The following is a 26,173-nucleotide window of genomic DNA, read 5'->3' as shown; positions in this document are numbered from 1 at the left end:
TTTGTAAATCATTTCAGTGAGAAACCTAAAGTTGTGAAAGTTAGCTTTTTTTTTTTTTTTTTTTTTTAATCTCTTTTGGCGTTTTAAATGGTGGCATGAAATATACCAAAATGGGCCTAGATCAATACTTTGGGCTGTCTGCTAAAAAAATATATAGTTTTGATAGGTAAATATAAAGAAAAAGTCTCTATTTCTGTTTAAATGTAGTGATGGCAAAAATGCTAAAAATGCTCTGATCTTTTAGGGAAGTTTTTGTCTGAAAGGCCCGGTCCTTAAGGGGTTAAACTAAGGGGTCGATTTATCAAAGGCTTCGTCTGCCTTAGCACCCCTACGACTGCAGGTTCTCACAGGGGAACCTGCAGTCCTTATTAATGAACACACTTTGAAGCACCAACTTCTACTGAGCATGTGCACAAGTTCACAGGGTATAGGTATAGTAGTCTGTGATTGGCTGGTGGCTGTCACATGAAACGGGGGCAGGCAAATGGTGGAAAAATACATTTGTTAGAAAAGAGTGTTACTGCATTGTCTTTATATTATACACTTGTTAATTATACAATTCGACTGTATTTAGTGGTCCTTTATGACGAGCTCGTACTCCCAGATCTGAAAGATTTAAGATTTATGTATTTATCTTGGCCGCTGGGCATGGGACATGGGACACACAAGTGGGGCCAAATGTAGTCCGTTATAACCATTATAAGATATTATGAGGAAAGAGAAAAAGGAGGGGGGGTTAAATTCAGACCCTATTTAGATCTAGTTCTTCTGATTGAGCTGATATATCCCTATGTATCACCTGTTTAAAGAATCAAAAAGGGGATCATAAAGTTCTGAATTCACACATGATTTACAAAATAACATATATCATGTGGATGAAATTCTGATAACAATAAAAAGATCAGCATGCTAAGTATTAGTTGGTTATACAAATCTTAGATGAGAATCTTCAGAAGAACTAGAATTACACAGTTTAGTAGTGGAAAGTAAAATTTAATGTCCCGGTGGGAGAAGGCTTCGCTTGTATTGGGAGCCATAATAAATTATAGAGATACCTTTAGTTCACTGATCTGTGTTTCTATATCATAAGGAGCCAGGGGCAGCATAAATAAATGTATGTATATGATACCATTTGAGCAATACCTGGTGAGATAGCTAGGCCTAATGTCAGCACAGCAGGTGCCCTCTCTCTCTCCGGATTGTCTGGTTAACTAAGAGACATGTAGAATTGTTGAGAAATTTATGGGCAAAGATAGATGTTGCTTGGTAGTAGTATTGCAGAGTGTGAGTCCCGGCAATGTGACGTTCCTGTTGGTAGGGGTTTCAGTATATATTGTGAAAGTATTGGTGTTGCAAGTGGAAGAGGGTACAATATTAAACTGAATGGTGTAAAAGGTGTTGTGTGTTCTCCGCTGGGCAGATTTAGAGTTGATTCATATGGCATCTTTTTCATATGTGAGTAAAAGATGTTCTAACTTAAATAATGCACATCTAGACTTTGTAGCAGGTCACATTTAACATGGCAGACATCCTTCTTTTTTTTTGTTTAATACATTTAATAACCCAAATCCACAACCAATATGTTGGGATTGGAGCGCTTTCCGCTTTAAGGACCGTACTTGGCTTTAAACTTTTGAAAGTTAAATATATCTTCCTGTTACAGTCTTGACACTCTTTATAGGCTAAGCTCCATGTAATTCTCCACTGGAGAAGATAGAAGAATAGTCCAAAGCTCGGAAAAAGTCAACAGACAGCAGCACCAAAGAAAAAGGATCTAAGTACAGTACACTTTATGAGTGCGTCTTTGTAAGTTAAAATGGTATTTAATAAAATATAAACACCTTTTTGAAGCAGATGGGAGCTTGGAAAACATGAAAGCAAGTCACACACATACAGTTCGGGGAAGTGTCACTGAAGTTCCTAGTTGGAATGCTGAGCCACTCAAGTCCCCAGCTTGTCTGTGTTAGAAACGTGACCACGGATCCCATAATGCAATATACTGCTTCCAAAGGCTGAGTAGTTCAGTATCACTGTAACAGTGTTACAAGACAGATTTTGTTAAGTATATACAATTCAAGCAAGAAGATAAATGAATAGATGAACAGCACTAGCTGTCTCCCACAAGACTCATGCAAGACGTTTGCAGGCAATCTGTGGGCATGGCCTTGCGCATTTCGCAGGTCCCTCCTGCTTAGTCTTGTGGGAGACAGCGTTGTTAAGTTTTAGTTGTATCTTTGCTATGTGAGGCTTCAACAAGAGCATCTGCTGCATATGTTTATTATCATTTAATATCCGGCGGATTACAAGAGGATCTTCAGGAGCTTCGGAGAATGCGACCGCACCTGACTGCTACATGGACACGCCCCCCCCATGTGCATAATATTTTAATATGCACACTTTCTGCAATTGGCGGCATTCTAATTACCAAAAACCAATGGCAGAGAAGCTTTTAACAACCATTTGTGTTAACTGCACAAGCACCATGTAAACTTGGTGAGAAACAGTTTGTGAAAAAAGTTAACGATTGTTATATGATCGCATTTGGTGGCAAAACAGTGGCATGAAAAATAACCAGAATGGGCCTAGATCAATACCTTGGGTTATGTCATCAGCAGTAGCCGTTATTTGATCCAGAAAACAAATGGAAAAGGATTTTGGACTACAATACCCAGGTTGGCAAGAGCGATGCACCAGGTGAGCGGTAGGAACCAATCCGCAAGTATCTGGAAACAAAAAGGATCCCGGGCATTTCAGGGGTGAACTATAAAATATAACATTTATTGGTAACGTTTAAGAGCAAACACCACAGTGCAGGTTAGTAAGGCAGTGTTGTCTTCAAAAATTTAAGTGAAAGCATAAATGCTAAAAATTCTGCGGTACTATGGCCATGTTTCTCTGAAATTCCTGGTACTGTTTGGCTTAAAGTTACGTGAAACACACAAATTTAATGAATCCCCAAGGCAGAGCGTGCTGGGATCTGATGTCATTGCAGAAAATACATCCAGTCTGCAGGAACTGTTAGCGATATTCCTTCTCAGCATTTCTCCACATCAGGCTTTTCTCTTTGAACTGTGCTGTGTTCTGGCTGCAACATAAGTTTTTGTTAACACGGTACAACTAGAGCAAAGAGCTGGAAAAAGTACAGTCAAATCAGGAGTAGCACTGCAAAGTGGCAGAGCGCTGTTTGATGACTGCCTCTCAGGTTTTTTTTTTTTGGTTTTTTTTCAAATCCCACCCCCCTAGGCTTTCCTGGTCTGCAAAACTGACTCTTTAATGTAAGGCGTTTTGTGAGCAATGCATGTAAATAGCATAACGTAGAAGATTGGTCTTGGCTTGTGTCAACAAAAAAGGCACTGCAAGGTAGTGTTTGATTTTTAATATACATCATGAGCATTGTGACATTCAAATGGGGATGGTGGGTCTAGAAATCTGATGGCCGGCTCTAATTTATGTGACACCATGGGCGTCCGGTTCCAGTATGACTTCTAAAACGGCCTCTCCTGTTCTAGGCCCAATTTTTCATGAACTAACTTTTTTCAGGTTGAGGAAAAATATCTGAGTCTCAGATGATTAGTGACTGTAGATGTTTCCTCTGGGGCGGGACTTATGTAGTCCAGGGCTCGACAAACCCAGGAGCCTGGGAGCCACTGGCTTCTAGAATTTTACCCCTGGCTCCTAACTTTGTGGGCTATTCTACATATATCTGTCTGGCTCCTAAAAATATGCTTGGCTCCTAAATATTCTTAATGGCTCCTAATTTTTAAACATATTTGCCAAGCACTGATGTAGTCAATAGTTGAATTTGCCATGAGTCAACAAATCTGTTTAACATTTTGGAGACAGTGGTATTTGTATACAGATATATGGACAATAACACAAAAATGTAGGAGCCAGGGGTAAAATTCTTGGAGCCAATGGGCCCCCTGGCTCCTAGGTTGAACACTGGAATGTGCTGTAGATGTTTGTGTATTCTAACAACTGGGTCACATGATGGTTTTTAAGACAGATTTTTTTTATTTTTTATAATTCTCATGAATATTTTGCCTAAATGATTCAGTGTTTTTGTGCTGTATCGTGCTCTCCTGTGTCTGTAACGGTAACTTGGCTTTAGGTAATGGCTCACATAGAATGAGTGGGATGAAAGCTCAGACGTGGGGATTGCAGCATCTGCAGGGTGCTTTAAGCAAAGTTTGTTGTGTCTAAGAAGTTGTGAGAAGAATTATTTTTAATGGTGGTTGAAAGAAAGGTGATGCAAGTTTTCTCTGTAAAGCAATGGTAATATGTATATAAGGCAGAGCCCAGGAGTGAAGGCTTAGGATTGTACCCTAGCCCCTTAACTCGTACATCTATAAACAGAACCCGCTGCCTAAACAATGTGCAGGTGGTGTCTAGATTGTCTACCTTGCTCCCATGCTTGAACTTCATCATCTAGTCCTGGTATAAGCCTTTTTTAGTGTTATGCCATCTTGGTACCCATGGCAGCCTGACAGTGGGACAAGGCCAATGTTCTAAGGAAGTAGTTTAGTTCATGCTCTTCAAAGTTGCTGTAGGAACACCCTTTCATATGGGCTTGGTACACTCCATTGGGGATTGGTGTCTGCTGTTTTTTTTTTAACTTAGCTTTTCCATAGCAAATACAGCATTATTAACATTTTCAGCATATGTGGCATTTTAAACAGGCAAAATCAGCTATTTCAAAGGACAATCTAAATATAAAGGAGCAATGTGTAAATCATTGTATACACTCCAGCAGATAAAATGGACTGGGAATATATTAAAGGGTAGATCTTTGGTATATTACACTCTCCCTTTATATTTTATAGTGTAGTTGTCACACCCTCCCCCAGCACTTTATTAGTGTGGAGTGATCTCTTTTCCAGGGACTCTTTACACCACTTACAACCCCAATTTCATGGTGCAACATGACACCGTTTCAGGTACGTGAGATGGTTGGATACTTTCGCCAGCACACAACGGGAAAAAAATGTTTAGCGTTATTATAGTCTTAAAATTACATGGCCTAGACTACATGTGTTTAACCCCCTCAAATGGATTAAAAGCATGGTAGAAATACTGCTCGGGACTCTCTGAGCACTGCTGGTCCCTAGCGAAAAATGCCTCTGATCTAATCGAGTGAGGAACTAGCTTTGATGATTGGAGTAGCAGTATTTGTCACTACGGACCTGCAGTGCTCTGCGAGTCCTGCGTGGTATCTGTTTTTAAAGATTTTTATTTGCATAAATGTTTTGTAGATCCATTTTATACAGCCCATCTGGGAGTGTTTTTTAACAATGTATTGTTTTGCTTATTTTTTAAGAACATTATGGGCGATTTCAGGACATGTAAACACATGCTAGACATAATGATGTATTCAAAGTAACGATTAGCCTTATAATGTGTAGATGCGTTTATAAAATGAAATATGGAAAACATAAGTGTAAAGGTTTAATAAACAAATATAAAAGTACTTTAATTTCTATAAAGTAATGAGCGCTACCATGTTTGAACTAGTTTTCTATTTATCTCTGTGGAAACAAAACTGTCTGGAATCCATTTTTGTATAGTCTCTCGTATTTTACATTCTTTCCTAATTGTCTTTAGCTGAGGAAACCGATAAGGGGCAACTTAAACGGACAGTCTACACTGGAATTTTTATTGTTTAAAAAGATTGATAATCCCTTTATTTACCATTCCCCAGTTTTGCAAAACAAATACTGTTCATACACTTTATACCTCTGTAATTAACTTGTATCTAAGCCTCTGCAGACTGCCCCCTTTATCTCAGTTCTTTTGACAGACTTGCATTTTAGCCAATCAGTGCTGACTTCTAGGTAACTTCACACGCGTGAGCACAATGTTATCAATATGGCACACATTAACTAATGCCCTCTAGTTGTGAAAAACGGTCAAAATGCATTTAGGTAAGAGGCGGCCTTGAAGGGCTAAGTAATTAGCATATGGGCCTACCTAGGTTTAGCTTTAAACAAAGAATACCAAGAGAAAGCACATTTGATGTTAAAAGTAAATTGGAAAGTTGTTTAAAATGGCATCCCCTATCCGAATCATACAATTTTGATTAGACTGTCCCTTTAAGTACACACAAGGCCCATTACTTTTATAGAAGCTCAGTGGAATTTGTAAATTGTTGATTTTGTAGAGTTAAATTACAGGAAACTGGTACAGAATAAAATGTTGTACACTTTAACTTCACATAATCTAAAACTCTTTTTTTTATATTAGTCTCATACTGTTTTGTATCCCTTTTAATTGCGAGTATCTAGGTATAAATTGATTGAAACATTGTTGCACTGCCTGTGGGAATTTGTGCCCATTCCTCCAATAGAGCATTTGTGAGGTCAGGCACTGATATTGGACCAGAAGGTCCGTTTTTGCAGTTGGTTTCCGTTCATCCCACTGGTGTTCAGTGGGGTTTGAGGATAGGGCTCAATTGTTTAAACAGTGTTTCTCCACTCCAGTCCTCAGGACCAAGCCAGATATTCATTATATCTTAACTAGAGCACAGGTGAAATAATCAGCTGATCAGTAACCATGGTTACTAACCTGCTCTCACCCTTTAGATGATTATTTCACCTGTGCTCTAGTTAAAGTGAATGTAAACTTTCAAGAATAAGTGCCTGTTTTTTAAAAATACTATTAAAAATGGGCACTTTCATTCATGAAAGTTTACATTTCATCCGTTTTTATTAAAATACCTTTTTCTTCTTGAAGCAGCTCCATCACTTCACCAGCCCGTCGCAAGCCTCTTCATAAGTCAGCAACAACTATTCTGACATCCTCCAATCACGGCTTACCCCCCCCCCCCCCCAAAGGGGAATCATTGCCTGAGACAACGCCGTGATTGGAGGAAGCCGGTTTCGTCTTTGCTGGGTAAGTTAACCAGGAAGAAGCAGCCGGGGGCATCGTTTCAGAACGGCGATCCAGTATTTCAGAAGAAAGTTATTTTTAAAATCCGGTGCAATGTCAATTTTCATGAATGAAAGTGCCCCTGTTTTTATTTTTATTTTATTTTTATTTTTTTATTTAACCGGGCACTTACACATGAAAATTTACATTCACTTTAAGATATAATGAATATCTGGCTTGGTCCTGAGGACTTGAGTTGAGAAACGCTGGTCTAAACTATCTTTGTATCCTGCATTATGATGACCCATCCCTAGAACTAAGGAATGTAGCCCAAACCCGGAAAAAACCCAACTCCAGACCATTATCCCTCCTCATCACACTTTTTACAGTAGGCACTATGCATTCCAGTAGGTAGCGTTCTCCCCGTTTCCGCCACACTCAAGTTCTTCCATCAGATTACCAGATAGTGAAGTGATTCATCACTGCAGAGAACTCGTTTTCACTGCTCCAGAATACAGTGCGCCTTACACCGCTCCAGCTGACGCTTGACATTTTGCATGTCGATGTGAGGCTTGTGCACAGCTGTTTGGCCAGTTCTTGTGCTGCTGATGCTTCTGGAGGTAGTTTGGAACTCTGTAGTGAGTGATGAAACAGGTGAGAGATGAGCTCTAAGTTTATGTGGAATACCAATTTGTATTCGGGCTGTTATTGGAAGCATCTAGGAGCAACAGCACTTGACTGGCAGATCTAGAAGGGCAGGAACTGACTTGTCATCCTATAAGTGCCACCTTTAAAGTCACTGAGCTCTTCAGTGTGGCCCATTGTACTGCTAATGAATGACTATAGAGAGTTTATGGCTGTGCTGGACTGTATTCAGCAGTGTGTGTGATGAATTACATTTACAGTGATTGGTGACCTTCCTTGGTGTCACGTATAGGCGAGCCACCTCTAGCACTCTTGCCCTAAGCACAGCAATCCCTGGCCATGGTGTGTGCATAATTACAGCTGGACAGAGGAACTCTGGCATCCGGATGTATTTCTCGTAGACGTGTAATAATTCTAGATTACAGATCTGATTTCCACCTTGACGGTGGTGGGCTATGGTGTAGTGTTGCGGTACGGAATGTACTCCCCATTTGGCTGCGTTCCTGGGTACTCGCTGCAGTTTTGCCTTCGAGATGGAGGACACAATGTATTAATTTTTTAAGCTGGAGAATTGCTGTATTTGTGAATTTATATTTAGACATCTGTACTGTCCAACTGCTCTGCATTAGTTTTAATAGCATATCCTTTATATAAAGTGAATGTGCCTGGCGCATTTGTTTTTAAACTTTATGCATTTATAAATATTTATCTTACTCATACAGCTTAAAATAAAAATGTTCTAATACAATTTGAAAGGTATTTTTGTTTTGTTTTAGAAAAATAGGATATATATGTAACAATTTTGAAGATTTTAAATGAACACAAAGTTTCAATACCGGGGTCCTGTAGCACAATATAATAAACTTTCTCCTTTTTTCTATTTTTTTTATTATGTAGGTAAAATCATGGAGCTCCGAGTAGGAAATAAATACAGACTGGGCAGAAAAATTGGTAGCGGCTCATTTGGAGACATCTATTTGGGTAAGTTGGAGGAATGTGGGCTTGTGCCAAATATAACAGTTCTGGTGACCGTACACTCCTGGTCTATACTGGTGTGCCTGTACAGATTACATACTATATAGTATTTTATGTGGAGGGACGTTGGAAGCTAGCTATGCCCTGATTGCTGTGTACACAATGTTGTGTAGTTTGCCAGTCATTTCTGCATAAGAGCATATTTGCCAATTGGCAGCTATGGATGAGTGTGTGGGTTTTTTCTAGCTAAAGATTGTAGCCTGATGGCATTAAACTCACTCCTGCTTTTGTATGTTTTTAATTAGTGGGGCTTTTTTCTACTTCCTACAAACTCTGTGACCCAGGTTTTCTTTATAATGCTGCAAGTCAGTAGCTGGTTCGGACCATTTTTTAACATTTTGAAAACTTAGGTTACAGATTTAGCTGTTTTGACCTTTAAAGGGAGTGTGGTATTCGCACAACATTTACACAAACGCAAGAGGTGTTTGTCCCTTTTTAAGACCCTGCTGTGGGACAGGATAAATAAACGCTTAGTTTTCTGACACATTTCAATAAAGTTTCCACTTACATCCAGTCCAAAAAAAAGTCTCCCCACTTTTAAGATAAGTGCAACAAATCCAATGTTTTGCCGCACTGTTTTAACCCACAGATCCGATTTTATAGCCTATGCAATGTTTGGAGAAAGGGACCAATTGAGTCTTTGTATTTACATTTTACAAGTAATTTGTGCTCTGACGATATCTATTTGGGCTCACTATATGCCACAAGCAGGAAATATTGGTCTGAATAACCCAGAAATTACAGTGTTGGTTATAAGAAAAGTTATGTAGTGGCATCAGCAGAAAAACCTCCCCGTGGAGAATGGGAGAGCACTCAGCCCATTTTGATAGGGTGTTCCTGCAGAAGTTTTAAATCCAATAAACTTGTCAGCTGCTTGTTCCTTTAAAGGGACACTACACTAAAATTGTTGTTAAAAAGATAGATAACGCCTTTACTTCCCATTCCCCAGCTTTGCACGACAAACATTGTTATATTAATATACTTTATAACATTTAAACCTATACATTTCTGCCTGTTTCTAAGCCACTACAGACAGCCTCTTATCACATGCTTTTTTTTTAAATTTACTTTTCACAACAGGAGCCTACTAGTTCATGTGAGCCATATAGATAACATTGTGTTCATGCCCTGTAGTTATGTAAGATTTAGCACAACACAGTACTAAATGCAACTCAATAGATAATTAAAAATGCATGTGATCAGAGGGCTGTCAGCAGAGGCTTAGATACAAGGTAATCACAGAGGTAAAAAGTATATTAATTGAGATAAGGGGCAGTCTGCAGAGGTTTAGATACAGGGTAATCACAGAGGTAAAAAGTATATTAATATAACTGAGATAAGGAGCAGTTTGCAGAGGCTTAGATTATTATTTTTATGCGAGGTAATCACAGAGGTAAAAAGTATATTAATATAACCTTGTTGGTTATGCAAAACTGGGGAATGGGTAATAAAGGGATTATCCATCTTTTAAACAATAAAAATTATATTGTAGACTGTGCCTTTAAAATCGATGTTTTCCTCCTATACATTTGTGGGAGGTTAGTCGGTCATACTTGCTGACCGGCACCACTTGCTGCGGTCTATTACATTATTACATTGTTAATAAGGGGAAACAATCGTGTATGAAACTTAAAGGGGTATGAAACCCAAACATTTTATTTTGTGACTCTCAGAGCAGACAATTTCATATTTTACTTCTATTATCAAATTCTTTTTGTTCCCATAGTTTTCTATGTTGAAGAGATACCTGGGTAGGTGCACTACATGGCAGGAAATAGTGCTCCAGGCACGTGCATGCTCCTGAGTTTACCTCCCTGCATTTCAACAAAAAGTGAAGGAAATTTTTTTGATAGAAGTAAATTAGAAAATGGTTTAAAATTGCTGCTCTATATCTGAATCATATTAAAGGGACTTTCCGGTCAAAATTTAAATGCACATAGATGAATGAACACATTTGCAATATAGATGTAATGGCAGAATTGCTTCTAGTACAAGTTCTCACTGTTTTAATGCACGTGCAGCATAACTATATCTTCTCAGTGCACCAGCATTTTATATACTGCAGATGCTCAGAGTGCCAGTGGGGCTTGTATCAGTCAGCAATTAACAAATTGAATCATTACCAGATGGTACAAGCACCTTAGGCTCTCTAGGCACATGCTAAAATGCTGGTGCACTGTGCATACTTAAATACCATTTTTTTTTTTAAATGGCTATAGCTTTTATTCTATTAGAAATCTTTTTGCTAATACTTTATTAGAAAAATGCTTCTATTGAAAAACTGAAATGCATCAATGTGGATTCTAATTTTGGCTGGAATGCCCCTTTAAGTCCTAAAAGTCTAAAGACAAAATGTAAAGTTTTTTTGTGATTCAGGTAAAGCAGCAATTTACATTATTGAAACCTGCACATTCTTTTTATATAGAGACTTTCTGACCACCTACTCAAATAATTTAACTGTCAAGACCAGACTCACTGCTAAGTGTTTTTAAAGAGACACTAACCACCTTGTAATTTACATGCATTTGTTGTCTTGCTATAGAATAACGCATCACTCAAGTGTCAAACCTGTGTTTAGCCAAGTAGGAACAGATGTTTCAGGGTTAGGTCTCTGAAATGTGCAGTGTGCGCTTCTGATTCTCATAATTGGGAAAACCTACAGTTTCTGAGTTCACAAGAAAAGGAGACCAATTATTTTACTGCACCTAATAAATCACCTTATTTAGTTGAAATAATTTTTATTGGTTTCACATAATAAAAAGACGAACAAAATTAATAATAAAAAGAAGCAAGAAAAATATCTTTTGACACAATAAGTAACATGGTCAAATCCACAAAACAAGTTGTACTGATTCAATAATATCACATACTCCTAGTGCAGAACCTGTATGTACTGCATTGCTAAGATACATTTGCTATATTAATCAAAAATTGCACAAATCCAGCACTCAAACCTTATAACAGACTACTCAGTACCTCCCACCCCCGCCTAACTAACCGCCCCCCCCCCCCCCCCCGGGTGGTGCCTAACATATCCATTCACAGGTGAAAATCTACTTGTTTATGTGGGTTCTTAACAGTACCGCCATTGTCCATTTGAGGGCTGTATCAGCCTCATGTAGTTGTATCTTCCCCCCCCCCACCTGGATGTCCAACTCTTCAATGACTTATATTTCATTTTCAATCCTTAAATCACCTTATTTAAAGGGACACTAACTCCATATTTTTTCATGGTTCAGAGAGAGCATGACATTTTAAGCAACTTTCTAATTTACTCAATTTTTTTTTTTGTTCTCGCCATCTTTATTTAAAAAGCAGGAATATGTAAATCTTAGCAGCTAGCCCATTTTAGGTTTAGCACAATGGATAGTGCTTGCTTATTGGTGGCTTACATTCAGCCACCAATAAGCAAGCATAACCCAGGTTCTCAAACAAAAATGGGCCGGCTCCTATGCATCATATTCCTGCTTTTTAAATAAAGATAGCAAGAGCATGAAGAAAATATGGTAATAGCAGTAAATTAAAAAAGTTGCCCTAAGAATGTTTAAAAAAGTAAGACTTCTCTAACAATGTGCCTGTTGCGTAGCAAAGTTTCTTTGTTTGGTGGAAGCTTTCCCCACATGTTTTGGAAAAAAGAAAAACTTTACAAGCTGTTCTGTTAAATGGCAATTTCTCCAACATAGGTGTGTCCGGTCCACGGCGTCATCCTTACTTGTGGGATATTCTCTTCCCCAACAGGAAATGGCAAAGAGCCCAGCAAAGCTGGTCACATGATCCCTCCTAGGCTCCGCCTACCCCAGTCATTCTCTTTGCCGTTGTACAGGCAACATCTCCACGGAGATGGCTTAGAGTTTTTTAGTGTTTAACTGTAGTTTTTCATTATTCAATCAAGAGTTTGTTATTTTCAAATAGTGCTGGTATGTACTATTTACTCAGAAACAGAAAAGAGATGAAGAATTCTGTTTGTATGAGGAAAATGATTTTAGCAACCGTAACTAAAATCCATGGCTGTTCCACACAGGACTGTTGAGAGCAATTAACTTCAGTTGGGGGAACAGTTTGCAGTCCCTTGCTGCTTGAGGTATGACACATTCTAACAAGACGATGTAATGCTGGAAGCTGTCATTTTCCCTATGGGATCCGGTAAGCCATGTTTATTACGATTGTAAATAAGGGCTTCACAAGGGCTTATTTAAACTGTAGACTTTTTCTGGGCTAAATCGATTGATTATTAACACATATTTAGCCTTGAGGAATCATTTTATCTGGGTATTTTGATATAATAATATCGGCAGGCACTGTTTTAGACACCTTATTCTTTAGGGGCTTTCCCCAAGCATAGGCAGAGTCTCATTTTCGCGCCGGTGTTGCGCACTTGTTTTTGAGAGGCATGGCATGCAGTCGCATGTGAGAGGAACTCTGATACTTATAAAAGACTTCTGAAGGCGTCATTTGGTATCGTATTCCCCTTTGGGTTTGGTTGGGTCTCAGCAAAGCAGATACCAGGGACTGTAAAGGGGTTTAAAGCTTAAAACGGCTCCGGTTCCGTTATTTTAAGGGTTAAAGCTTCCAAAATTGGTGTGCAATATTTTCAAGCCTTTAAGACGCTGTGGTGAAAATTTGGTGAATTTTGAACAATTCCTTCATGTTTTTTCGCAATTGCAGTAATAAAGTGTGTTCAGTTTAAAATTTAAAGTGACAGTAACGGTTTTATTTTAAAACGTTTTTTGTACTTTCTGATCAAGTTTATGCCTGTTTAACATGTCTGAACTACCAGATAGACTGTGTTCTGAATGTGGGGAAGCCAGAATTCCTATTCATTTAAATAAATGTGATTTATGTGATAATGACAATGATGCCCAAGATGATTCCTCAAGTGAGGGGAGTAAGCATGGTACTGCATCATTCCCTCCTTCGTCTACACGAGTCTTGCCCACTCAGGAGGCCCCTAGTACATCTAGCGCGCCAATACTCCTTACTATGCAACAATTAACGGCTGTAATGGATAATTCTGTCAAAAACATTTTAGCCAAAATGAACCCTTGTCAGCGTAAGCGTGGCTGCTCTGTTTTAGTTACTGAAGAGCATGACGACGCTGATATTAATATCTCTGAAGGGCCCCTAACCCAATCTGAGGGGGCCAGGGAGGTTTTGTCTGAGGGAGAAATTACTGATTTAGGGAACATTTCTCAGCAGGCTGAATCTGATGTGATTACATTTAAATTTAAATTGGAACATCTCCGCATTTTGCTTAAGGAGGTATTATCCACTCTGGATGATTGTGAAAATTTAGTCATCCCAGAGAAACTATGTAAAATGGACAAGTTCCTAGAGGTGCCGGGGCTCCCAGAAGCTTTTCCTATACCCAAGCGGGTGGCGGACATTGTTAATAAAGAATGGGAAAGGCCCGGTATTCCTTTCGTCCCTCCCCCCATATTTAAAAAATTGTTTCCTATGGTCGACCCCAGAAAGGACTTATGGCAGTCAGTCCCCAAGGTCGAGGGAGCGGTTTCTACTTTAAACAAACGCACCACTATTCCCATAGAGGATAGTTGTGCTTTCAAAGATCCTATGGATAAAAAATTAGAAGGTTTGCTTAAAAAGATGTTTGTTCAGCAGGGTTACCTTCTACAACCCATTTCATGCATTGTCCCTGTCACTACTGCCGCATATTTCTGGTTTGATGAACTGCTTAAGGTGCTCGATAGTGACTCTCCTCCTTATGAGGAGATTATGGACAGAATCAATGCTCTCAAATTGGCTAATTCTTTCACTCTAGACGCCTCTTTGCAATTGGCTAAGTTAGCGGCTAAGAACTCTGGGTTTGCTATTGTGGCGCGCAGAGCGCTTTGGTTGAAATCTTGGTCGGCTGATGCGTCTTCCAAGAACAAGCTACTAAACATTCCTTTCAAGGGGAAAACGTTGTTTGGTCCTGACTTGAAAGAGATTATCTCTGATATCACTGGGGGTAAGGGCCACGCCCTTCCTCAGGATCGGCCTTTCAAGGCAAAAAATAGACCTAATTTTCGTCCCTTTCGTAAAAACGGACCAGCCCAAGGTGCTACGTCCTCTAAGCAAGAGGGTAATACTTCTCAGGCCAAGCCAGCTTGGAGACCAATGCAAGGCTGGAACAAGGGAAAGCAGGCCAAGAAACCTGCCACTGCTACCAAGACAGCATGAAATATTGGCCCCCGATCCGGGACCGGATCTGGTGGGGGGCAGACTCTCTCTCTTCGCTCAGGCTTGGGCAAGAGATGTTCTGGATCCTTGGGCGCTAGAAATAGTCTCCCAGGGTTATCTTCTGGAATTCAAGGGACTTCCCCCAAGGGGGAGGTTCCACAGGTCGCAGTTGTCTTCAGACCACATAAAAAGACAGGCGTTCTTACATTGTGTAGAAGACCTGTTAAAAATGGGAGTGATTCATCCTGTTCCATTAAGAGAACAAGGGATGGGGTTCTACTCCAATCTGTTCATAGTTCCCAAAAAAGAGGGAACGTTCAGACCAATCCTAGATCTCAAGATCTTAAACAAATTTCTCAAGGTCCCATCGTTCAAGATGGAAACCATTCGAACTATCCTTCCTTCCATCCAGGAAGGTCAATTCATGACCACGGTGGATTTAAAGGATGCGTATCTACATATTCCTATCCACAAGGAACATCATCGGTTCCTAAGGTTTGCATTCCTGGACAAACATTACCAGTTCGTGGCGCTTCCTTTCGGATTAGCCACTGCTCCAAGGATTTTCACAAAGGTACTAGGGTCCCTTCTAGCGGTGCTAAGACCAAGGGGCATTGCAGTAGTACCTTACCTGGACGACATTCTGATTCAAGCGTCGTCCCTTCCTCAAGCAAAGGCTCACACGGACATTGTCCTGGCCTTTCTCAGATCTCACGGCTGGAAAGTGAACGTGGAAAAGAGTTCTCTATCCCCGTCAACAAGGGTTCCCTTCTTGGGAACAATTATAGACTCCTTAGAAATGAGGATCTTTCTAACAGAGGCCAGAAAAACAAAGCTTCTGGACTCTTGTCGGATACTTCATTCCGTTCCTCTTCCTTCCATAGCTCAGTGCATGGAAGTGATCGGTTTGATGGTGGCGGCGATGGACATAGTTCCTTTTGCGCGCATTCATCTAAGACCATTACAACTGTGCATGCTCAGTCAGTGGAATGGGGACTATACAGACTTGTCTCCGAAGATACAAGTAAATCAGAGGACCAGAGACTCACTCCGTTGGTGGCTGTCCCTGGACAATCTGTCTCAAGGGATGATGTTCCACAGACCAGAGTGGGTCATTGTCACGACCGACGCCAGTCTGATAGGCTGGGGCGCGGTCTGGGGATCCCTGAAAGCTCAGGGTCTTTGGTCTCGGGAAGAATCTCTTCTACCGATAAATATTCTGGAACTGAGAGCGATATTCAATGCTCTCCAGGCCTGGCCCCAGCTTGCGAGGACCAGGTTCATACGGTTTCAATCAGACAACATGACGACTGTTGCGTACATCAACCATCAGGGGGGAACAAGAAGTTCCCTAGCGATGGAAGAAGTAACCAAAATTATTCTTTGGGCGGAGTCTCACTCCTGCCACCTGTCTGCTATCCACATCCCAGGAGTGGAAAATTGGGAAGCGGATTTTCTGAGTCGGCAGACATTGCATCCGGGGGAGTGGGAACTCCATCCGGAAATCTTTGCCCAAGTCACTCACCTGTGGGGCATTCCAGACATGGATCTGATGGCCTCTCGTCAGAACTTCAAAGTTCCTTGCTACGGGGCCAGATCCAGGGATCCCAAGGCGGCTCTAGTGGATGCACTAGTAGCACCTTGGACCTTCAAACTAGCTTATGTGTTCCCGCCATTTCCTCTCATCCCCAGGCTGATAGCCAGGATCAAGCAGGAGAGGGCGTCGGTGATCTTGATAGCTCCTGCGTGGCCACGCAGGACTTGGTATGCAGATCTGGTGAATATGTCATCGGCTCCACCTTGGAAGCTACCTTTGAGACGAGACCTTCTTGTTCAGGGTCCGTTCGAACATCCGAATCTGGTTTCACTCCAGCTGACTGCTTGGAGATTGAACGCTTGATTTTATCGAAGCGAGGATTCTCAGATTCTGTTATCGATACTCTTGTTCAGGCCAGAAAGCCTGTGACTAGAAAGATTTACCACAAAATTTGGAAAAAATATATCTGTTGGTGTGAATCTAAAGGATTCCCTTGGGACAAGGTTAAGATTCCTAGGATTCTATCCTTCCTTCAAGAAGGATTGGACAAAGGATTATCTGCAAGTTCCCTGAAGGGACAGATTTCTGCCTTGTCGGTATTACTTCACAAAAAGCTGGCAGCTGTGCCAGATGTTCAAGCCTTTGTTCAGGCTCTGGTTAGAATCAAGCCTGTATACAAACCTTTGACTCCTCCTTGGAGTCTCAATTTAGTTCTTTCAGTTCTTCAGGGGGTTCCGTTTGAACCCTTACATTCCGTTGATATTAAGTTATTATCTTGGAAAGTTTTGTTTTTAGTTGCGATTTCTTCTGCTAGAAGAGTCTCAGAATTATCTGCTCTGCAGTGTTCTCCTCCTTATCTGGTGTTCCATGCAGATAAGGTGGTTTTACGTACTAAACCTGGTTTTCTTCCAAAAGTTGTTTCTAACAAAAACATTAACCAGGAGATTATCGTACCTTCTCTGTGTCCAAAACCAGTTTCAAAGAAGGAACGTTTGTTGCACAATTTGGATGTTGTTCGCGCTCTAAAATTCTATTTAGATGCTACAAAGGATTTTAGACAAACATCTTCCTTGTTTGTTGTTTATTCAGGTAAAAGGAGAGGTCAAAAAGCAACTTCTACCTCTCTCTCTTTTTGGATTAAAAGCATCATCAGATTGGCTTACGAGACTGCCGGACGGCAGCCTCCCGAAAGAATCACAGCTCATTCCACTAGGGCTGTGGCTTCCACATGGGCCTTCAAGAACGAGGCTTCTGTTGATCAGATATGTAGGGCAGCGACTTGGTCTTCACTGCACACTTTTACCAAATTTTACAAGTTTGATACTTTTGCTTCTTCTGAGGCTATTTTTGGGAGAAAGGTTTTGCAAGCCGTGGTGCCTTCCATTTAGGTGACCTGATTTGCTCCCTCCCTTCATCCGTGTCCTAAAGCTTTGGTATTGGTTCCCACAAGTAAGGATGACGCCGTGGACCGGACACACCTATTTTGGAGAAAACAGAATTTATGTTTACCTGATAAATTTCTTTCTCCAACGGTGTGTCCGGTCCACGGCCCGCCCTGGTTTTTTTAATCAGGTCTGATATTTTATTTTCTTTAACTACAGTCACCACGGTACCATATGGTTTCTCCTATGCAAATATTCCTCCTTAACGTCGGTCGAATGACTGGGGTAGGCGGAGCCTAGGAGGGATCATGTGACCAGCTTTGCTGGGCTCTTTGCCATTTCCTGTTGGGGAAGAGAATATCCCACAAGTAAGGATGACGCCGTGGACCGGACACACCGTTGGAGAAAGAAATTTATCAGGTAAACATAAATTCTGTTATTTTGACTTTCCGGAGTTTGCAATGCCATGATCAATTGATAACACTAGACTGTATTGATCCAGCCTCATGTTTCCTCTTTTCTTATCACTACTGTATCACGCCGGATTCAATCCATGGCAATTGTAAAACACTTAACTATTTCAATAAAGCTTGTTAAAAAAAAAAAAAAAAAAAAAAAAAAAAGTTGCTTAAAATTGCTGCTCTATCTGAATCATGAAAGAAAATGTGGGTTTAGTGTCCCTTTAATGGGGAGCAAGTTACTGAGCCTACAGTGTGCTGTTTGTTGTATGTTCTGCTAATCAGTGCTGGCCTTTAAACTGGATTAGATAAGTCTAACTGGCTAACAGTTAGATAAACTTATATTTATTTGGGGTGAGGGATTATTTAAATGTAGTAACTTGTGAAATAAATCAGTTAAAGGGATAGGAAACCCAAAAAATGTCTTGTGATTTAGACAGAACCCATTTTAAAATAGTTTCCAATTTACTTCTATTGAATTGTCTTTGTTCCTATGATAGTCTGTGCTGAAGAGATACCTAGGTAGCATCTGTAGCACTACCTGACAGGAAATAGCGCTGTGCTCTTGCAAAACTGCTGCCGTATAGCGCTCCAGAAATGGGGCGGCTCCTACGTTTTTACGACCCTGCTTTTCAACAAGATGCCAAAAGAACGAAGAAAAAAATAGAAGTAAATTTGAAAGTTGTTTAAAATCGCGTGCTCTATCTGAATCGTAAACATTTTTTTTTTTTTTTTTTTTTTATCCTTTTTTCTCATTTGGCTTCAAAATAGGTTGCATTAACCATTTTAATATAGAGAGAGATATAAGACCGATAATTTCCCTAAAACGCACACTTTTATTTATTTTTCCTCTAGTCCTGGAGAAATAAGAAATTGCACTTTTTCTATCTAACATTGAGTAGACTGGTAACTTTTATCCCGGCCGGATTAGTAAACTATAGTGATGATTTATCTATCTTTATTGTACTCTATATATAGCTCGTGGTATGGCTGTATACATTTTATATATGAAGCTAATAGCTGGACAGAGCCTTACTAAGAGGTTTGCATTACACGAGCTTCCTGCTGGTGGGAATTGCACTATTTTTGTACAGCACAAGTGTACAGCCTGGGTGGGTGCTATAACGTGCTGACCCCTGCACGGATGTTATTTTAGCCCAGACAGGGTCCCTTGTTTCTATTTCAGGTTGTTTGTAGGGAGATCGTCTGCTGGCTGCTTTCCATACCTGGGTACAGAAGGACTCCAGTGTCTGTAGACACTGCCCCCTCCCGCCGCAAGATATTCTGGGGGGTTAGTGGAGTTCCCTTGGGATTAGGCTCTGTGCAGACATTGGTCTTAAAGTATTGGCTGCTAAACATGGACAAATAACGTAAACACAGCTTAGTATAATCGCGTACTTAACCCATCTGGCCCCTTATACCAGTCTGTCCGAATCCCAGTACCACTGCTCTCTAAGAACAATAGATTGTTAGTTTGCAATAGAACCACACAATTCGCTGCCAGTTTATATACAGGGTGAAAAGGATAATTTGCTGCTTACGTTTGCTTGTACCACATTTTAAATAAATGATTGATTGGGAATATTTGATATTTAAGTGGACCGAAGGGTCTATGTATAATATATCACCAATTAAACTTATCATTGCAAAAGGTTTGTGTGCAAATGTTAAACCTTTTAATGTGTGGTTTTTTTTTTTTAAATCAATACTATTTAAAAGCCGCCTCCTCCTGCGAAGGCCCATTAGGGGCAGATATAATTGTGCTTTTGGGATCAATCGGTCACTGTGTAGCATGTAGCAGGGTCATGCTTCTGTAGTCAGTGTGCAATTTAAAGGGACATAATTAAAGTCAAAATTAAATGTTCATGATTCAGAGCATGCAATTTCAAGCAGCCTTCTATTGTCAAATATGCTTTGTTTAAGAGTAATCCTAGGTAGACTGTTAGGATCTTAGGAGTGTGCACGTGTCTTATAGCAAAGTTATACATTGTTGCAGAGACTGTTAAAGCATTGTTGCAAACACTGCTGTCAGATGGCTAGCTGCACGTGCATGCTCCTCAGCTCACTTGGCATACCAGTAGAACGAAGCAAATTTGATGATAAAATAGTTTAAAATTTAATTATTTATCTAATCTAAGTTAATTTTTTACTTCACTGTCCCTTTACATTTGAAAATCAATTTGAAATCCACATTTTGTAGAATTAAATTTTGTAGAAAGGGGCAAAATGTAAAAGAATATTGCATCCTTTTTCACTAAGGATAATCATTTTCTATTACAGGCTCAGTGTTTTGTTACTTTTTAAATGGGGTACTTTTTTTTTTTTTGTCCCTTAATTTGTGCACCTCAGATTCCATATGTCTCCGTGTGTTTCCATAGTTACATGGTAGTCTCTGGATCATGGGCTATTTATTACTGGCGCACGTTAGGTATAATCTGCTGTATAAAGGATATTACTCACCTGGGCAGCAGCACATAGCACTGCAGCTATAATCCATTAAAGGGACAGTAAACTCCTTATAATCACAAGATTTAATTTGCTGTCTTGCAATAACTTACATATTAGTTGAGTGTCTACTTTAGTCTAAACATTTTTTTTAAACAAATTAACATCTTGTTTGCTGCTTTAGTTTTTCAGAAGCCACATCCACCCATCATGAGCCTGCAGAGGAGAAGCTAGCCTCTGCCTTTATGTTGGTAAAAAGTGCAATGTTTTAGTTATCTGTTAAAGCCAATTAGGGCGGTAGATGTGTAGCAGGGTTAGCCTTGTAAGGTCAGTAGCTACATTTCCAGCTCCATGGATACATTTACTTAAAAGGGGGCAAAATAACATAAGATATTAGTTTTATTTCGCATAACTTAATTATTTAAAAATCTTAGGATGTTTACTGCCCCTTTTTTATATGCATAGCTATGCTTTGTCTAGTGATTAAAATTGTTGAAAATATTTTAGTGTGTTTTTGTGCATGTATTCAAGTTGTAGTAATTTTGCAATTTAAATAAACTAAAGTATTTTAATGCGCACTCTTTCAAAAAATGTTATAACATCAATGGCGGGGGGGTTGGATTTAGTCTTAAAAACAGAATTTATGTTTACCTGATAAATTTCTTTCTCCAACGGTGTGTCCGGTCCACGGCGTCATCCTTACTTGTGGGATATTCTCTTCCCCAACAGGAAATGGCAAAGAGCCCAGCAAAGCTGGTCACATGATCCCTCCTAGGCTCCGCCTACCCCAGTCATTCGACCGACGTTAAGGAGGAATATTTGCATAGGAGAAACCATATGGTACCGTGGTGACTGTAGTTAAAGAAAATAAATTATCAGACCTGATTAAAAAACCAGGGCGGGCCGTGGGCCGGACACACCGTTTGAGAAAGAAATTTATCAGGTAAACATAAATTCTGTTTTCTCCAACATAGGTGTGTCCGGTCCACGGCGTCATCCTTACTTGTGGGAACCAATACCAAAGCTTTAGGACACGGATGAAGGGAGGGAGCAAATCAGGTCACCTAAATGGAAGGCACCACGGCTTGCAAAACCTTTCTCCCAAAAATAGCCTCAGAAGAAGCAAAAGTATCAAACTTGTAAAATTTGGTAAAAGTGTGCAGAGAAGACCAAGTCGCTGCCCTACATATCTGATCAACAGAAGCCTCGTTCTTGAAGGCCCATGTGGAAGCCACAGCCCTAGTGGAATGAGCTGTGATTCTTTCGGGAGGCTGCCGTCCGGCAGTCTCGTAAGCCAATCTGATGATGCTTTTAATCCAAAAAGAGAGAGAGGTAGAAGTTGCTTTTTGACCTCTCCTTTTACCTGAATAAACAACAAACAAGGAAGATGTTTGTCTAAAATCCTTTGTAGCATCTAAATAGAATTTTAGAGCGCGAACAACATCCAAATTGTGCAACAAACGTTCCTTCTTTGAAACTGGTTTTGGACACAAAGAAGGTACGATAATCTCCTGGTTAATGTTTTTGTTAGAAACAACTTTTGGAAGAAAACCAGGTTTAGTACGTAAAACCACCTTATCTGCATGGAACACCAGATAAGGAGGAGAACACTGCAGAGCAGATAATTCTGAGACTCTTCTAGCAGAAGAAATCGCAACTAAAAACAAAACTTTCCAAGATAATAACTTAATATCAACGGAATGTAAGGGTTCAAACGGAACCCCCTGAAGAACTGAAAGAACTAAATTGAGACTCCAAGGAGGAGTCAAAGGTTTGTAAACAGGCTTGATTCTAACCAGAGCCTGAACAAAGGCTTGAACATCTGGCACAGCTGCCAGCTTTTTGTGAAGTAATACCGACAAGGCAGAAATCTGTCCCTTCAGGGAACTTGCAGATAATCCTTTTTCCAATCCTTCTTGAAGGAAGGATAGAATCCTAGGAATCTTAACCTTGTCCCAAGGGAATCCTTTAGATTCACACCAACAGATATATTTTTTCCAAATTTTGTGGTAAATCTTTCTAGTTACAGGCTTTCTGGCCTGAACAAGAGTATCAATAACAGAATCTGAGAATCCTCGCTTCGATAAAATCAAGCGTTCAATCTCCAAGCAGTCAGCTGGAGTGAAACCAGATTCGGATGTTCGAACGGACCCTGAACAAGAAGGTCTCGTCTCAAAGGTAGCTTCCAAGGTGGAGCCGATGACATATTCACCAGATCTGCATACCAAGTCCTGCGTGGCCACGCAGGAGCTATCAAGATCACCGACGCCCTCTCCTGATTGATCCTGGCTACCAGCCTGGGGATGAGAGGAAATGGCGGGAACACATAAGCTAGTTTGAAGGTCCAAGGTGCTACTAGTGCATCCACTAGAGCCGCCTTGGGATCCCTGGATCTGGCCCCGTAGCAAGGAACTTTGAAGTTCTGACGAGAGGCCATCAGATCCATGTCTGGAATGCCCCACAGGTGAGTGACTTGGGCAAAGATTTCCGGATGGAGTTCCCACTCCCCCGGATGCAATGTCTGACGACTCAGAAAATCCGCTTCCCAATTTTCCACTCCTGGGATGTGGATAGCAGACAGGTGGCAGGAGTGAGACTCCGCCCATAGAATGATTTTGGTCACTTCTTCCATCGCTAGGGAACTCCTTGTTCCCCCCTGATGGTTGATGTACGCAACAGTTGTCATGTTGTCTGATTGAAACCGTATGAACTTGGTCCTCGCTAGCCGAGGCCAGGCCTTGAGAGCATTGAATATCGCTCTCAGTTCCAGAATATTTATCGGTAGAAGAGATTCTTCCCGAGACCAAAGACCCTGAGCTTTCAGGGATCCCCAGACCGCGCCCCAGCCCATCAGACTGGCGTCGGTCGTGACAATGACCCACTCTGGTCTGCGGAACGTCATCCCTTGAGACAGATTGTCCAGGGACAGCCACCAACGGAGTGAGTCTCTGGTCCTCTGATTTACTTGTATCTTCGGAGACAAGTCTGTATAGTCCCCATTCCACTGACTGAGCATGCACAGTTGTAATGGTCTTAGATGAATGCGCGCAAAAGGAACTATGTCCATCGCCGCTACCATCAACCCGATCACTTCCATGCACTGAGCTATGGAAGGAAGAGGAACAGAATGAAGTATCCGACAAGAGTCTAGAAGTTTTGTTTTTCTGGCCTCTGTTAGAAAGATCCTCGTTTCTAAGGAGTCTATAATTGTTCCCAAGAAGGGAACCCTTGTTGACGGGGATAGAGAACTCTTTTCCACGTTCACTTTCCAGCCGTGAGATCTGAGAAAGGCCAGGACAATGTCCGTGTGAGCCTTTGCTTGAGGAAGGGACGACGCTTGAATCAGAATGTCGTCCAGGTAAGGTACTACTGCAATGCCCCTTGGTCTTAGCACCGCTAGAAGGGACCCTAGTACCTTTGTGAAAATCCTTGGAGCAGTGGCTAATCCGAAAGGAAGCGCCACGAACTGGTAATGTTTGTCCAGGAATGCAAACCTTAGGAACCGATGATGTTCCTTGTGGATAGGAATATGTAGATACGCATCCTTTAAATCCACCGTGGTCATGAATTGACCCTCCTGGATGGAAGGAAGAATAGTTCGAATGGTTTCCATCTTGAAAGATGGAACCTTGAGAAACTTGTTTAAGATCTTGAGATCTAAGATTGGTCTGAACGTTCCCTCTTTTTTGGGAACTATGAACAGATTGGAGTAGAACCCCATCCCGTGTTCTCCTAGTGGAACAGGATGAATCACTCCCATTTTTAACAGGTCTTCTACACAATGTAAGAACGCCTGTCTTTTTATGTGGTCTGAAGACAACTGAGACCTGTGGAACCTCCCCCTTGGGGGAAGTCCCTTGAATTCCAGAAGATAACCCTGGGAGACTATTTCTAGCGCCCAAGGATCCAGAACATCTCTTGCCCAAGCCTGAGCGAAGAGAGAGAGTCTGCCCCCCACCAGATCCGGTCCCGGATCGGGGGCCAATATTTCATGCTGTCTTGGTAGCAGTGGCAGGCTTCTTGGCCTGCTTTCCCTTGTTCCAGCCTTGCATTGGTCTCCAAGCTGGCTTGGCTTGAGAAGTATTACCCTCTTGCTTAGAGGACGTAGCACTTTGGGCTGGACCGTTTTTACGAAAGGGACGAAAATTAGGTCTGTTTTTCGCCTTGAAAGGCCGATCCTGAGGAAGGGCGTGGCCCTTACCCCCAGTGATATCCGAGATAATCTCTTTCAAGTCAGGGCCAAACAGCGTTTTCCCCTTGAAAGGAATGTTTAGTAGCTTGTTCTTGGAAGACGCATCAGCCGACCAAGATTTCAACCAAAGCGCTCTGCGCGCCACAATAGCAAACCCAGAATTCTTAGCCGCTAACCTAGCCAATTGCAAAGTGGCGTCTAGGGTGAAAGAATTAGCCAATTTGAGAGCATTGATTCTGTCCATAATCTCCTCATAAGGAGGATACTCACTATCGAGCGCCTTTATCAGCTCATCAAACCAGAAACATGCGGCTGTAGTGACAGGGACAATGCATGAAATTGGTTGTAGAAGGTAACCCTGCTGAACAAACATCTTTTTAAGCAAACCTTCTAATTTTTTATCCATAGGATCTTTGAAAGCACAACTATCCTCTATGGGTATAGTGGTGCGTTTGTTTAAAGTAGAAACCGCTCCCTCGACCTTGGGGACTGTCTGCCATAAGTCCTTTCTGGGGTCGACCATAGGAAACAATTTTTTAAATATGGGGGGAGGGACGAAAGGAATACCGGGCCTTTCCCATTCTTTATTAACAATGTCCGCCACCCGCTTGGGTATAGGAAAAGCTTCTGGGAGCTCCGGCACCTCTAGGAACTTGTCCATTTTACATAGTTTCTCTGGGATGACCAACTTTTCACAATCATCCAGAGTGGATAAGACCTCCTTAAGCAGAATGCGGAGATGTTCCAACTTAAATTTAAATGCAATTACATCAGGTTCAGCCTGTTGAGAAATGTTCCCTGAATCAGTAATTTCTCCCTCAGACAAAACCTCCCTGGCCCCCTCAGATTGGGTTAGGGGCCCTTCAGAGATATTAATATCAGCGTTGTCATGCTCTTCAGAAACTAAAACAGAGCAGCCACGCTTACGCTGACAAGGGTTCAATTTGGCTAAAATGTTTTTGACAGAATTATCCATTACAGCCGTTAATTGTTGCATAGTAAGGAGTATTGGCGCGCTAGATGTACTAGGGGCCTCCTGAGTGGGCAAGACTCGTGTAGACGAAGGAGGGAATGATGCAGTACCATGCTTACTCCCCTCACTTGAGGAATCATCTTGGGCATCATTGTCATTATCACATAAATCACATTTATTCAAATGAACAGGAATTCTGGCTTCCCCACATTCAGAACACAGTCTATCTGGTAGTTCAGACATGTTAAACAGGCATAAACTTGATAATAAAGTACAAAAAACGTTTTAAAATAAAACCGTTACTGTCACTTTAAATTTTAAACTGAACACACTTTATTACTGCAATTGCGAAAAAACATGAAGGAATTGTACAAAATTCACCAAATTTTCACCACAGTGTCTTAAAGCCTTAAAAGTATTGCACACCAAATTTGGAAGCTTTAACCCTTAAAATAACGGAAC

The 26,173-nt window shown here is 41.0% G+C and overlaps 1 protein-coding gene across 3 annotated transcripts in view; it reads left to right on the top strand.

The window, feature by feature from the left end:
* Positions 1-26,173, top strand: part of CSNK1E (casein kinase 1 epsilon) — a 77,336-nt gene that overhangs the window by 18,259 nt on the left and 32,904 nt on the right. For all 3 annotated transcript variants that reach the window (XM_053721262.1, XM_053721263.1, XM_053721264.1), the window contains exon 2: positions 8,407-8,490. In XM_053721262.1, the coding sequence (XP_053577237.1) occupies positions 8,415-8,490 (76 nt within the window). In that variant the 5' untranslated portion in view covers positions 8,407-8,414. The remainder of the gene's footprint in view (positions 1-8,406; positions 8,491-26,173) is intronic.

Source organism: Bombina bombina, chromosome 7, assembly GCF_027579735.1.
Source record: "Bombina bombina isolate aBomBom1 chromosome 7, aBomBom1.pri, whole genome shotgun sequence".
Lineage (NCBI taxonomy): Eukaryota > Metazoa > Chordata > Amphibia > Anura > Bombinatoridae > Bombina > Bombina bombina.
Note: the sequence above shows the minus strand (reverse complement) of the source record. Positions and strands in the feature narration are given on the sequence as shown.